This window comes from Octopus sinensis, linkage group LG1, assembly GCF_006345805.1.
Source record: "Octopus sinensis linkage group LG1, ASM634580v1, whole genome shotgun sequence".
NCBI classification, from domain to species: domain Eukaryota; kingdom Metazoa; phylum Mollusca; class Cephalopoda; order Octopoda; family Octopodidae; genus Octopus; species Octopus sinensis.
The window spans coordinates 49,230,403-49,243,902 of NC_042997.1; the positions used below are offsets into that span (position 1 = coordinate 49,230,403).

A 13,500-nucleotide genomic window follows, 5' to 3' on the forward strand; every position below is an offset into this window, starting at 1 on the left:
AATTGATCCTGAAAGGATGAAAGGCAAAGTCAACCTCGGCGGAATTTGAACTCAGAACGTAACGGCAGACGAAATACCGCTAAGCATTTCACCGGGTGTGCTAACGGTTCTGCCAGCTTACCACCTTATCAGTATCATCATCATGATCATCATAATGAGGATGAGGAGGAGGAGGAGGAGGAGGAGGAGGAGAAGGATAATGAAAGAACAAACCCAGGGTAAGTGGATTAGCAGAATTGTTAGAAGGTCAAGCAAAATGCCCTTGTGAAAATTATTTTTGCTTTATGTGTTGATAGAAACAACTGAGATGGCCATTGGTGACAAATTGTACTGGTTTCAATTGGCAACCCATCTCTTGGATAAACATCAGTGGTGTGAACAGGAAGGAGAAACTCGTATGCATAAGTGACAACAAGTCTGCCTCAAAATGTCTTGTCCAGGTTTGCACACATACTTACAAGGCATTGGTCAGCCTGGGGATATAGTTAATAGAAGACACTTTCTCAAGAGGTGGTACAGTGGGACTGAACCCGAAACAACATAGCTGGGTGAATTATTTTAACTACACAACAATACCTGCACATACATCATCATCATCATCATCATCATTATTATTATCATCATTTTAATGTTCACTTTTCCATGTTTGCATGGATCAGATGGAATTCAACTGAGGCAGATTTTGATTATTTTTTTTTTACAACCAAGATGTCCTCCCTGTCATCAAGCAAAGTAATAAATAAATGCTTCCTCATGACCAGATAAGGTTTTATGAAGACAGGAAACGAATGACAACACTGTATGATGATGATACTCATAACTATCACATAGTCAAGATAAGTATACACATGCATGCACACGCACTATATTATGTGTTTGTGTATATATATATATATATGATGGGCTCATTTCAGTTTTCATCTACCCAATCCACTCAAGAATTTGGTCCGCCTGGGGTTATATTAGAAAATGTGCTGTGTTGTCATGCAGTGGAACTGAGCCCAAAAACACATAGTTGGAAAGCAAACTTCTCTAACACACACCCAAACCTCCACCTAAATTCTTCAAAATTGGTGTATTTGTGATTTTACATATACCAAAATTCAATAACCTATATTAATGTCTATCCCCTTCAAATAACTCAGGCTTTTTTTTCTTTGTCTGACTCACAACTTATGCTGCTAACACATTCTCTTTTACTCAGTAACACTCACTGATGCAGAGAGGGTATAGAACTATCATCTTTTCTCTCTTTCTCTCTCTCTCTGGAACTTTCATTCTCTCCAACAGTCTCATACACTCTTTTTCTGCCATACTCAGTCACTACTTTAAGCTCTTGTATATCAAAGATGTTTTAACCATTATACTGAAACACAATTGGCCCACTACCTCCAAACAACAACTAACATTCAAAATTTGAAACAGACAAACCACATCTAAGCTTTTTTTTCCCTACCTTTAACCCTCCAACTCAGAGTATAGGTCACTTATAGTTGAATTCCATGTTGCATAATTTTTCGCTTCTGTACTTATACTCTGCCATGAATATCCCCCTTTCTCTAGTTCCTTTTGTGTTGATCTCCGCCACGAGTTCTTAGGCCTACCTCTCCTTCAATATCCAACCGGTTTCCACTGTAAAGCACTTTTCGCTACATTTGGTGTTTCTTTTCTGATTGTGCTACCAATCCACTTCCACTTTTTCTTAACTATTTGCTCCCTAATTGAAACTTCATTTGTTCTTTGCCACAGCTCCATATTGCTTATGTGTTCAGGCCATCTAATTTTAAGTATACTACGCAAGCGTCTGTTGATGAATGATTGTATTTGCTTATTTGACTTAACTGTTGTTAACTGTTATCCAAGCGGATAACTCTTTCACCTTTTACACCTAACCTTACTGTCATTTATTCCTTATATAAGCTACTGATAGAGGAAGACTAAACCCTTGAAAGCAGTGTGCCAGTATGGTCACACTCCAAATATAGAAACCAGTAATAAAAGAATATGAAACTGCTAAAATCATCCACATGCTACAGAAGCATGTAATACTTGCAAACAAATTAGGAGACTAAAGGAAGATACGAAAGTGGATATTACAGCAATGGCACACAACCATAGCTAAGGCAAGTGCATTTGAGAAAGCAGCAAACCATGACATAGTCAACAGATGACAAATATAGTTCCTTGCCGTCAAGCCACAATTATTATTACAACCAATATCACATCCATTACCGTTATTTCCATCATTATCATTGCCATTATCATCCAATGACAGCAATCATTTGTAATATGCTCTGAAATAAAATGCCAGCTAAAATGCTGATATATTTATTCAACAACAATCATAAAAGTTAAGTGGCCCATTATTGAACAATTTGTTGTATTTAAGTCCCCCACCACCACCACCAGTCATTGGGTCAAAATAAAAATAGCAACAATAAAAAATAAATCAAATTTTAAAAAGAACAACAAAAAAACGGTTTAAATGGGATGGGAGAAATAGTTTTGAAGTAAAACAAACTTAGCCTAGTCTGGGGGGGGGGAGAGATGGAGCAAGAGTTGGGAGAGAAATACCAGGTTACTTACTAGAGAGGTAAGAATTTATGAGGTTGTCAAGTGACCTAAATTCTCAGATAAAAATAGATAAAAAAAATTTCTTCATTAAACAACACAGAAAGAAATAGTATCTCAAAATCACCCCTAACCCAACCAAACACCTAACCCCATACATAGACACAATTATTTGATTGGCTTCTTTTACACAAACCATTTCAGAATTGATAGATTTGGTCATCAGTAGTCTTGAGTAAGGTAGACAGGTAGATGCATATGGAGACAAGTAGATGCATATGTAGACAGGTAGATGCATATGTATACGTACTAGCCATTATACCTGTACTGTAGTAAGAGGACCGAAATGCAAATTATATGACTGACAAACACTAATTACAAATGATTCTGTTCAAAAGTAGTACTGTAATCTTAATCTTCCTTCGGGCCTAAAGAAGGTGTGCAATCAGCTACTGCAAGCCAAAACACTTATTAACTACGTGCACTTTTTACTCAGCTGCACCTATCTCTGCAATACACAGGTATATGGGTTAGTACTGCTGCTGCTACTGTTGCTACACACATTCCTGCATCTTAAAAATGAGAATTCACAAGGCCAAAGTGGGGAAAACTTTTTTTTTAATTAAGGCATAAATGCATCTTATACTGAGAAAAAATACCGAATCTTAAAACTATACAAATTTGAAGTATAGAGGTATGAATCTTAAAATTTTTTTTTTTTTTTTTTTTGATGGTTGATAGACATCATAAGCAAAGAGTTTCAAATTTGAATGTGGTCAAAATTTCACCAGGGGCAAAGGGTGCACAACATCCATGTATAAACCTTAACTATCTTCAAACGGACTGTTTTTGGTCCATCTCTATCAATCTACCTGTGCCAACCTTCTGTCCTCAGTTCGCAACCTCGTAAATGCTTGTAACATGAAAAGCAGTACCCAGTAAACACTGTAAAATGGCCAACATTAGGAAGGGCATCGAGCATCATTGTTTAAATGTTCCCTTTTCTGTGCCCAACGGAATTTGTTTAAGTGGATTTTCTATGGCTGGAGGCCCTTCCTCTCAATAACTAAAGTAATATTTCCCTTTGACCAGATATGTTTTTACAGAAGAACCTGTGTTCTCAATCCTAAGGTATTTTTTTATGTTATTATAATAATAATGATTCATCATCATCATCATCATCGTTTAGCATGGGTTGGATGGTTCAACTGGGGTCTCAGAAGCCCAAAGGCTGCACAGGCCCAGTCAGATCTGGCAAGGTTTCTACAGCTGGATGCCCTTCCTAACGCCAACCACTCCGTGAGTGTAGTCGGTGCTTTTTACGTGCCACCGATACAGGTGCCAGACGAGGCTGGCGAACGGCCACACTCAGATGGTGCTTTTTACGTGCCACCGGCACAGAGGCCAGGCGATGTGGCGCTGGCTACAACCAAAGGTAAAGTTGACGGTGCTGGAATTTGAACTCTGAATGTAAAGACGGACAAAATACTGCTATTATGCCCGGAGCGGTAATGAGTCTGCCAGCTCGCCACCTCCGATTATTATTATTATTATTATTATTATTGTTATTATTCAGGTCACTGCCTGGAATCGAACTCAGAATCTTGAGGTTAGTAGCCCATACTTTAACCAGTATGCCATATGCCTGTGTTTAAGAGCACGGGCTACTAACCCCAAGATTCCAAGTTTGATTCCAGGCAGTGACCTTAACAATAATAATAATAATAATAACAACATAGAAATGAGAACCCATGTTTGAAATTTCCCCAAGACACCTGATGAAGGCTGGAGGGTATATCAGCCAAAATGTTAATAACAAACAAAAATGAGGACAAATATCCGTCAAATGTAAATAATGTACATAATTCCTCATCTCTTAAATATAGAACTGAAGGCTTCTTTCAGTTTCTGTTTTCCATATCCAGTCACAAGACTTTGGGGAACCCAAAGTTATAGTAGAAGACATTTGCCCAAGGTGCCATGCGGTGGGACTGACCCTGAAACCATGTAGTTGGGAAGCAAGCTTCTTACCACATAGCCACACCTGCACTTGTATGTTTATAATCAGCGAATAGAAGTGGTATGCATCAAGCTAGACTCGTCTGTATCTTTTAGCTTTGATATAAACTGAATTTACTGTGGCTTTAACTGCTAATTGTGATATATGAAACAAAAAGGTCTTTTTGTTTTTTTTTCTAAACTAGCACAAATATTTGCAACAATTCAAAGTTAAAATCCAACACACAATACATCTTTGTTAATTCTATTTTAACAACGATACCCGTGAGGTCTTTGCAACTTGCAGCAAAAGATCGACAATAAACACTTCAACAAAAAAGAAATCTTAATGTACAGTAGCTGACAATAGAGTTTATATATAACCTAAACTGTTGCATTTAAAGACAACACATTGTACAATGAACACAAGCACAGCAGCAGAAAAATGCACATAAAACAAATTCATTACCCAAAGCACTAACAAACTTAATTATAACTTTCTCTTTTTAATCTTCTCTGGTGGAGACAGCAGCTTTAAAATTCATGTAAAGCAATGTTTTTGGACAACAATGCTTTAAATGCAACTGCTACAGCCTGCAAGGTAGGAAAAAACTAAAGCAAGGCAGCTTCCTGACAAAAGTCATTCATAAGAATATCATCAACATCTTTTAACGTCCACTTTCCATGCTGTCATGGGTTGGACGATTTGACTGAGGACTGGCGAACCAGATGGCTGCACCTGACTCCATTCTTGATCTGGCAGAGTTTCTACAGCTGGATGCCCTTCCTAATGCCAACCACTCCGAGAGTGTAGTGGGTGCTTTTACATGCCACTGGCACGAGGGCCAGTCAGGCGGTACTGGCAGTGGCCACAAAAAAAATCATTCTTTTTTTTTTTACGTGTCAACTGCACCCCGGCACAAGTGCCAGTAAGGTGATGCTGATAACGATCACACTCGAATGGTGCTTTTTACGTGCCACCGACACAAACGCCAGTTAGCCACTCTGGCAACGATCACACTTTGCCATGGAAATATCGTCATCTTCCTCTCTGTGGTTTTTTTAATGTCTGTCTTCCACGCTGACATGGGTTGGACAATTTGACAGGATCTGACAGGTCCAAGGACTGCATCATCTGGCAATATCTGTTTGGAATGGTTCCATGGGTGAATGCCTTCTTTAATGCCAACTCTTTATAGAGTTTACTGAGAATTTTACTTATGGCACAAGCAAAGTTAGATCACTACACAGTTTGCAAGACTAGGATCCTCTCTCAGAATTGAGGAGTTAAGATATGAGAGATGGGAGTCATAAAAGAACAGGCTACTCGCTGCCAAGGAGCTGCAAAGCTACTCGCAGTATAGAAGAGAGGGTGGGAGTAACTGAGGTGAAGCTGGGAAAAGAGATAAAACAGTGGTGATGAGGTATCAGGTCAGGAGGTGAGTAGAAGTGAATGGAGACAAGACAACAGAAGGAAAGAATTGGAGAAAAGAAGTAGCAAGAGTGCATCTGGAGAGCAAGGAATGGCGAGAGATGAGGAATGAGGGGTGAATATAATGAATGAAGGACAAGTGTTGAGGGATGATAAATAAATATAGGACTGAACAGATTGGCAGAGTGAGGTGTGGATGTAGTGGTTAATGTTATATGAGTTGGGTGAGAGTAGGTGATGACTGACAGTGCAGAAAGAGGCAAGAAACAGCTGAATATTAATAATGATACAGTAGACAGAGGAAGGGCGAGATAGACAGAGGGAAAGAGATGGCATATGGTTGGCTAGGTTGCTAGAGTGTGGGGAAAGAGGCAGTTGTAGTTCAAGGGGAGAGTGAGAGATGTAAGGTGAAGGAGAGATAATATGGTACTTGAAGAATGATACCAACCTGCCTGAAACCATCCTTGGTTTGATGATACAAACTTTCTGTTTTGAAAGGATTAAATTAAAACCTTCCATCACGATTTCAGTTTAATTGATGTTGCAGACACCAGATTAATGACAAAAATATTTGGAAAAACTACAGTTAAATTGAGATTTAGGTTATTCTAAGTTAATCATAAACAATTTATAATATATATACCTGGCATAAGATATAAGTGTAGAGGTTGTGAGTAAACATCATTTTTACACCGGTTATTGGTTGGTAGATTGACAGGTTGCATGCCTTGTTGAGAGATAGAAAGATAGACAGACAGGTAATTAAACTAGAAAGAGATTACATTACTCACCTGTAAAACTCTACTGGTATCAAATCTCCGACTGCTAGGTCTTCCTTCCAGAGTACTAAAGACAACTGTGCCTCCAGAGAGTGGAGATATATCACTAAATTCATCACTACAAACTGCCTTTGACTCATCATATGCAGTAATAATAGATTTCGGCCGTAAGCCGTAGGTACGCTCACAAGAAGAACTGTAGTATTGGTAAGGTATCCATTCACCATCTTCTGTAGTCCTTTTATAGATGGCAAAACTTTCGGGACGACTCGAGTGGAATCGTATACTCACGTATGTGATATCAAAAGCTTTCTCTGTAAAGATAAAAAAAAACCAGAAATAAGTAACTTTAGAGATAAAATCTTTGATATCGTCTTTATAGAGGCAAAATAAAATTTGACTGTTTAGTACCTTTATCTTTTACTTGTTTTAGTCACTGAACTGTGTGGCCATGTTGGGGCAATGCCTTGAAGGGTTTTAGTTGAACAAAACGACCCCAATACTTATTATTTTTAAGTCAGGTACTTATTTATTCAGTCTCTTAACCCTTTCGCTACCAGCCCGGCTGAAACCGGCTCTGGCTCTTAAGTTTTAAATTGAAATTTTCTACCAAACCTTAGTAACAATTAATGTTCCTAACACTTGCTTAATGATAACTGAGTTATTTTATTAAATTCTTTGTTGTATTTAAAGTAACTGAAAGAAACAGAGAGCATCTCAAAATAAATACAGTAACGAAAGGGTTAAACAAACACCAGTGCTCTAAAGTGGTGGTGGTCATGGTGGTGACAAACACAAAGACACACAAACACACATATATGTATGACATGTTTCTTTTTTTAGTTTCTGTTTACAAAATTCACTCACAACACACACACAGTTTACATCAACCAAATTCACTCACAAGGCATTAGTTGGTCTGCAATTATAGTAGAAAACACTTGCCCAAGGTGCCACACAGTAGGACCGAATGTGAAACCATGTGGCTGCAAAGTGAGTCATAGCTGAGCCTGTGTCTATGTTATTTAGACGTATGACAGAATTGACCAGAATTATACAGATGACTTCCAATTACTATTGACAACAAAATGAAGATAAAATATGTCTGGAGTAAACATTAAACGCCTTCCTGTATTTTGATGTTTTATGATACTTAAATTATGAGTTCAAACCTTACTGATGCCAACTGTCTTTTATCCTCTCGCACTCAATAAAATAAATAGCAATCAAGCACCAAAATTTATTTAATTAACTGTACACTCCAAAATATGTGGCCTTGAATATATATTAGAAACTATTACAATTTTATTACTAGTATCAGTTTAACATCCGTTTTTCCATATTACTATGATTTGGCTTTTTTTTTTAAATCATATAGAATGAAACTATGATGATGATGGTGGTGGTGATGGTGATGGTGGTGGTGATGATGAAACTGACCTTTAAGTCAAGCAATGTTATCTCTAATATGCCTAGTACTCATGGTACAAATATAAAAATAGTCTCAAAATTATTGGGAATCTCTTTGGTTAACCATAGCTTCCATTTCTTTGATTAGATAAACTCAAGCAAACAGAATGACACTGCTTGAGACAGACAGACAGACAGGCAGACAGACAGAGTGTGTGTGTGTGTATGTGTGTGTGTGTGTGTGCGCACACATGTTGAGAGAGAGAAACAAGCAAAGGAACAAAATCAAAGAATGAAGAACAGCAGCCAAAGTCTTTGAAGAATCTTTCATACACATAAAAATAAATCAGTTGTTGTTTAGCCCAAGGTCAGCTTTGGTCAAGCAGACCTTTGATGATTAAAGGCATACTAACCATATTAGACATTTTCACACCCCCCCCCACCTTTTTTTTTTAAATATACATTATGGGTTGCTCTGACCAGTGCATCCTTCTTTATTTGAAATGGTATGGTGTTAACTGAAGAATATTTGTTTGTTGTTTCCAGCAGAAGGAGCAACTGGATATAGGCTCTGTTTTTTTAGGTGTCTTGCTGTAGAAGAGATACATGAGAGATGGTGAAGAAGATGTATCAGAGAATGGGACAGAATGGTGAGAAAGGATCTACAGATGGTGGCATTCACAGAGGAGATGACAGGGGGCCAAGACTCCTGGCAGTTTGCTGTGTTTTAGAAGACACATCAATTAAAAGTGTGGTTGCCCTCACATACAGGCTCATCTCACCAGCCAAGCACCCCTAATTTTGCAGGTTCATAGGTGCCAGTGCCGCGTAAAATCACCCATGCCAGTTCTGCATAAAAGCACCCAGTACACTGTAAAGTGATTGGTATTAGGAAGGGCAATCTAGTCCTTCAGTTGGTTAGCTCCTGTCAATTCATCTAACCCATGCCAGCATGAGAAATAGATGCTAAATGATGTGTGTGTGTGTGAGTGTGTGTGTTTATAGGCATGGCTATGTGGTAAGAAGCTTGCATCCTAATCACATGGTTCTGGTTCAGACCTATGGCATGGCACCTTGGACAAGTGTCTTCTACTATAGCCTCAGGCCGACCAAAGCCTTGTGAGTAGACTTGGTAGATGGAAACTGAAAGAAGCCCATCATGTGTGTGTATATCTTTGTGAGCAGTTGATTTTACAGTGTGATGCTTGTCTTTACTACTACCACCACCACAACTATTACTGCCACTACTGCTGCTACTACTACTACTCATCTGTGAAACAAGGAGTAACAGAACTTGTGTTTGTCCCTCCATTACTGCTTGACAACCAGTGTTAGTGTGTTTACATCGCTGTAACTTAACAGTTTGGCAAAAGAGACCAATAGAATAAGTACTAGGTTTAAAAAAAAATGAGTCCTGGGGACGATTTGTTTGACTAAAACCCTCGAAAGCGATGCTCCAGCATGGGCCGCAATCTAATGACGGAAACAAGTAAAGTAATATGGTGGTGCCCCAGCATGACCGCAGTTTTGAAACTGAAACAATTTTAAAATTTAAAGATAAATACACGTGAGGTGGTAGTTCGTAAAAGTGTGGAAACTTGCGCAAGAGATATCTTCATGCATCTTGAGCTGTTATTCCATGTTTGGTTTAAGTTTATTCTGATCGGAGGAAGATTTGAAATTCTTCAGATATACCAAAACTAATCAAAAGACAAAAGCACAGTTTCGGTGCTAGATAACAATGTCAACAATAATACTTTATCCAAGTACTTCATTGACACTTAGCGTTTGCAATTCTTGCTGAATAACTGTTACATAACTGTTACCATAGCAAGAACACAACTCTTAGTTTGCTGGCTGCGAAACAGGTTCTGTTACTCCTTGTTTCACAGTGTAGTAGTAGTAGTAGTAGTAGTAAGAAGTAGTAGTAGTAGTAGTATTAGTAAGAAGAAGTAGTAGTAAGTAGTAGTAGTAGTAAGTAAGTAGTAGTAGTAGTAGTAGTAAGAAGAAGCAGTAGTAGTAGTAGTAGTAGTAGTAGTAGTAGTAGTGAAGACAATCATCACACTGTAAAATCAATTATTCACGCGATATGCACAAAAAGTGAAAATTTGTAAATATCTGTTTCCACGCATTTGCAAAAAGTGAATGTGATTAAATAAATAAGATAACAATTAAAAAATTCCAAATTGTAGAGTTGAAGTTCGTTTGACAGAGTAGAAAAAAAATTTTAAAGCACAAAAGTTAATTGTCCTCACAGAAATGTTACAGAGCTATACAAAATGGTTTCATTTGTTCGTTTCGGCATGTTTTTTTACCTTTTTCTTCTTTTTTTTTTCATGTCGGGCTGTACAGAGACATCTTTGAAGCAAGATGCCTTTCCTGTTGCCAACCCTCACCTGTTTTTCAAGCAAGAGATCTTATATTCCACTGGTCTCTAAAATGCACACAGAGGCCAGTTGTAATGTTAACAAGAAATATAAGCATTCATATGCATACACACAGAGCAGGTTTCCATACAGTTTCCAGTTTTCAATTCCACTCTTGATCAGGTGAAGGCTTTAGAAGACATTTTCCCAAGGTGTTGCACAATAGTACTGAACCTGAAACCATGTGGTTGCAAAGCAAATCTCTGAAGCACACAACCATCCCTGCACCTTCATATATGTTTCTTTGTTACCCACAAGGGGCTAAACATAGAGGGGACAAAACAAGGACATACAAACGGATTAAGTCAATTACATCGACCCCAGTGCATAACTGGTACTTAATTTATCGACCCCAAAACATATAGTAAATATTTAGTTTATTTCATTCGACAAGGTTCAGTATTCACGCTCTATGGATGTTCTGTTAAAGTTAGCTTTTTCTAGATAACAGAAGGTAGGGAAAGAGGGAGAGAGAGAGAGAGAGAGAGTGTGAGTGTGTGTGTAGGTATGTATGATTGTAATAATTATTTTTAACAAAACAGATAGAATATGGATGGTAAATCAAAGTAATACACTTGTCAATGTTGCCTCGTGGTTGTCTTTTTGAGATGTGACATCGAACATCGCTTGTAACTGAAAGAACACTGGTTCACACATACAAACTTCCACATACTTCCCTTGTGCACACACACACACACACATACATACATACACTCACACAAAGTTGAAACGCTGTTTGACTTTTCTTTTCAGCATTGAATGTTCACCAACATCATTTGCATTTGCGACTTTTATAAACCTACACTTTTCCCACGATAACATAGTCATAAGTAAGGATTCTTATAATCTAGGCACAACAACATAGTTGCATCTATATAATTAGCATAAGGAATATTAAATTTAAAAAATAATAAATGCAAAGAAAGAAAATCAATAAATTAATAAAATTTGAACAGAGGTCCATAATCATCGCTTATTAAATTTCAGTCCACTAGAATTTCATAATTATATATCTATCTATCTATCTATCCGCTCAGACGAAGTCAACTCTCGGTTACTCGATGGATCAGTGTTCTCCAGCCAGTTCTGTCCTGGGTCGCTTCTTTCAGATTGGCTATGGCCATTCCCGTGTCACTTTTGATGGTGTCAAGCCAGCGGGTTCTTGGTCAGCCTCTTCATCTCTTGCCACTGACCATTCCGAGCATGATGTCCTTCTCCAGGGATTTTCTCCACATAATATAACCAAAATATGCCAGTCTATGCTTGGTGATCCTAGCTTCTACCAACAGTTTCAGCTTGATCCATTTAAGAACTTCTCCATTGGTCTGCTTCGCTGTCCATGGAATCAGTAAAATTATATAAATGTGTGCTATTCATTCTTTCTTAAACACGTATGAATTTGTATGTATGCATATGCTACTTTTAAATTTTCCATGTATCATGATATTTTTACATTTTATGTGAATGAATATAAATCAGTACCCCAGTATGACTGAAACATGTAAAAGTATTTCATTAGTATCTGATACCTGTGAAATGCAAGATTCATTGTGCCTAATGCACAATGCGAGCTGGCAGAATTGTTAGCACGCCGGGCGAAATGCTTAGCAGTATTTCATCTGCCTTTACGTTCTGAGTTCAAATTCCGCCGAGGTCGACTTTGCCTTTCATCCTTTCGGGGTCGATTAAATAAGTACCAGTTATGCACTGGGATTGATATAATCGACTTAATCCATTTGTCTGTCCTTGTTTGTCCTCTCTGTGTTCAGCCCCTTGTGGGTAGTAAAGAAATGGGTATTTTGCCTGCTGTTACGTTCTAAGTTCAAATTCTGCCGAGGTCGACTTAGCCTTTCATCCTTTCGGGGTTGATAAATTAAGTACCAGCTGTGTACTGGGGTCGATCTAATCGACTAATCCCCCCAACCAAATTTGAGGCCTTGTGCCTCTAGTAGAAAGGATTATGGGTGTAGTACATGTGTCCTATGTGTGATGTCCTATGTGTGCCATGTGGTCCATGTGATGCACAATGCTTTTGTAAAGGATACAGTCATGTTGCATATGCACTGGCATGGACTTCATTCCCTATATTCAGCCCTCATTCAACTGGATTCTTGTGGAATCTGCTTCACAGTGATGTAAGAAGAGGAAAATGTTGTCACACTTACATCGACAACTTGATTGCAGACAATGGCTTGGAATGATTCTAGGACTTAGAAGCAGTGATGATGGGCTGAGAAGTGTTGTGGGTGGCCTTTGTTGCTGCAGCATGGGCTGTAACCCAGCCATAATAATAATGTGATTAAGGAACATGATATGATCATAGTGTAAGATGTTTTAGTGTGACATAATGTGTGATGCAACTGACACATGTGATGCAACTGCAATTTCAATGTATGATGCAGTAATGTGTGGGTGTATGTGACGTGTCTTAATCTGTATACAATTCTCTAAGTATGGTTATACAAAATACTACTGAAAGGAAGAATCACATTAAAAAGCGAAAGAGCCACCAGAGGGTTCTTGGCTTATATTGTTTGCCATTGTTGTTATAAGACACCAATTTCACACACACACACACACTTAGCTACAGGGACTCTACAAAAAGGTTCTCACATCCTATGACAAAGACCAAGCAGCACCACTTAAATTTAATTACACCATTCTTATAAAAGATCTTTACCATTTCCTCTACACCTCTTTCTTCTTGTAGACTCATTTATTGCTTATAATAAAGAAGATAAAAGCCGAGAAGAAGAAGAAGAATATACAGAGGAAATGAACAATGAACTTGGTGTGAGAAAGATGTTAGTGATTCTATAGCAATTTATTTGTGGATGTATCATATTAGATGAGTGATAATTAAATTGTACAAGTGAAAAAACAA

The 13,500-nt window shown here is 38.0% G+C and overlaps 1 protein-coding gene across 1 annotated transcript in view; it reads right to left on the reverse strand.

Annotated features, from left to right (window-relative positions):
• Window positions 1–13,500, reverse strand: part of LOC115212053 (laminin subunit gamma-1) — a 214,419-nt gene that overhangs the window by 131,393 nt on the left and 69,526 nt on the right. Inside the window, exon 2 of the mRNA XM_029780865.2 lies at window positions 6,793–7,094. Within this exon, the coding sequence (XP_029636725.1) occupies window positions 6,793–7,094 (302 nt within the window). The remainder of the gene's footprint in view (window positions 1–6,792; window positions 7,095–13,500) is intronic.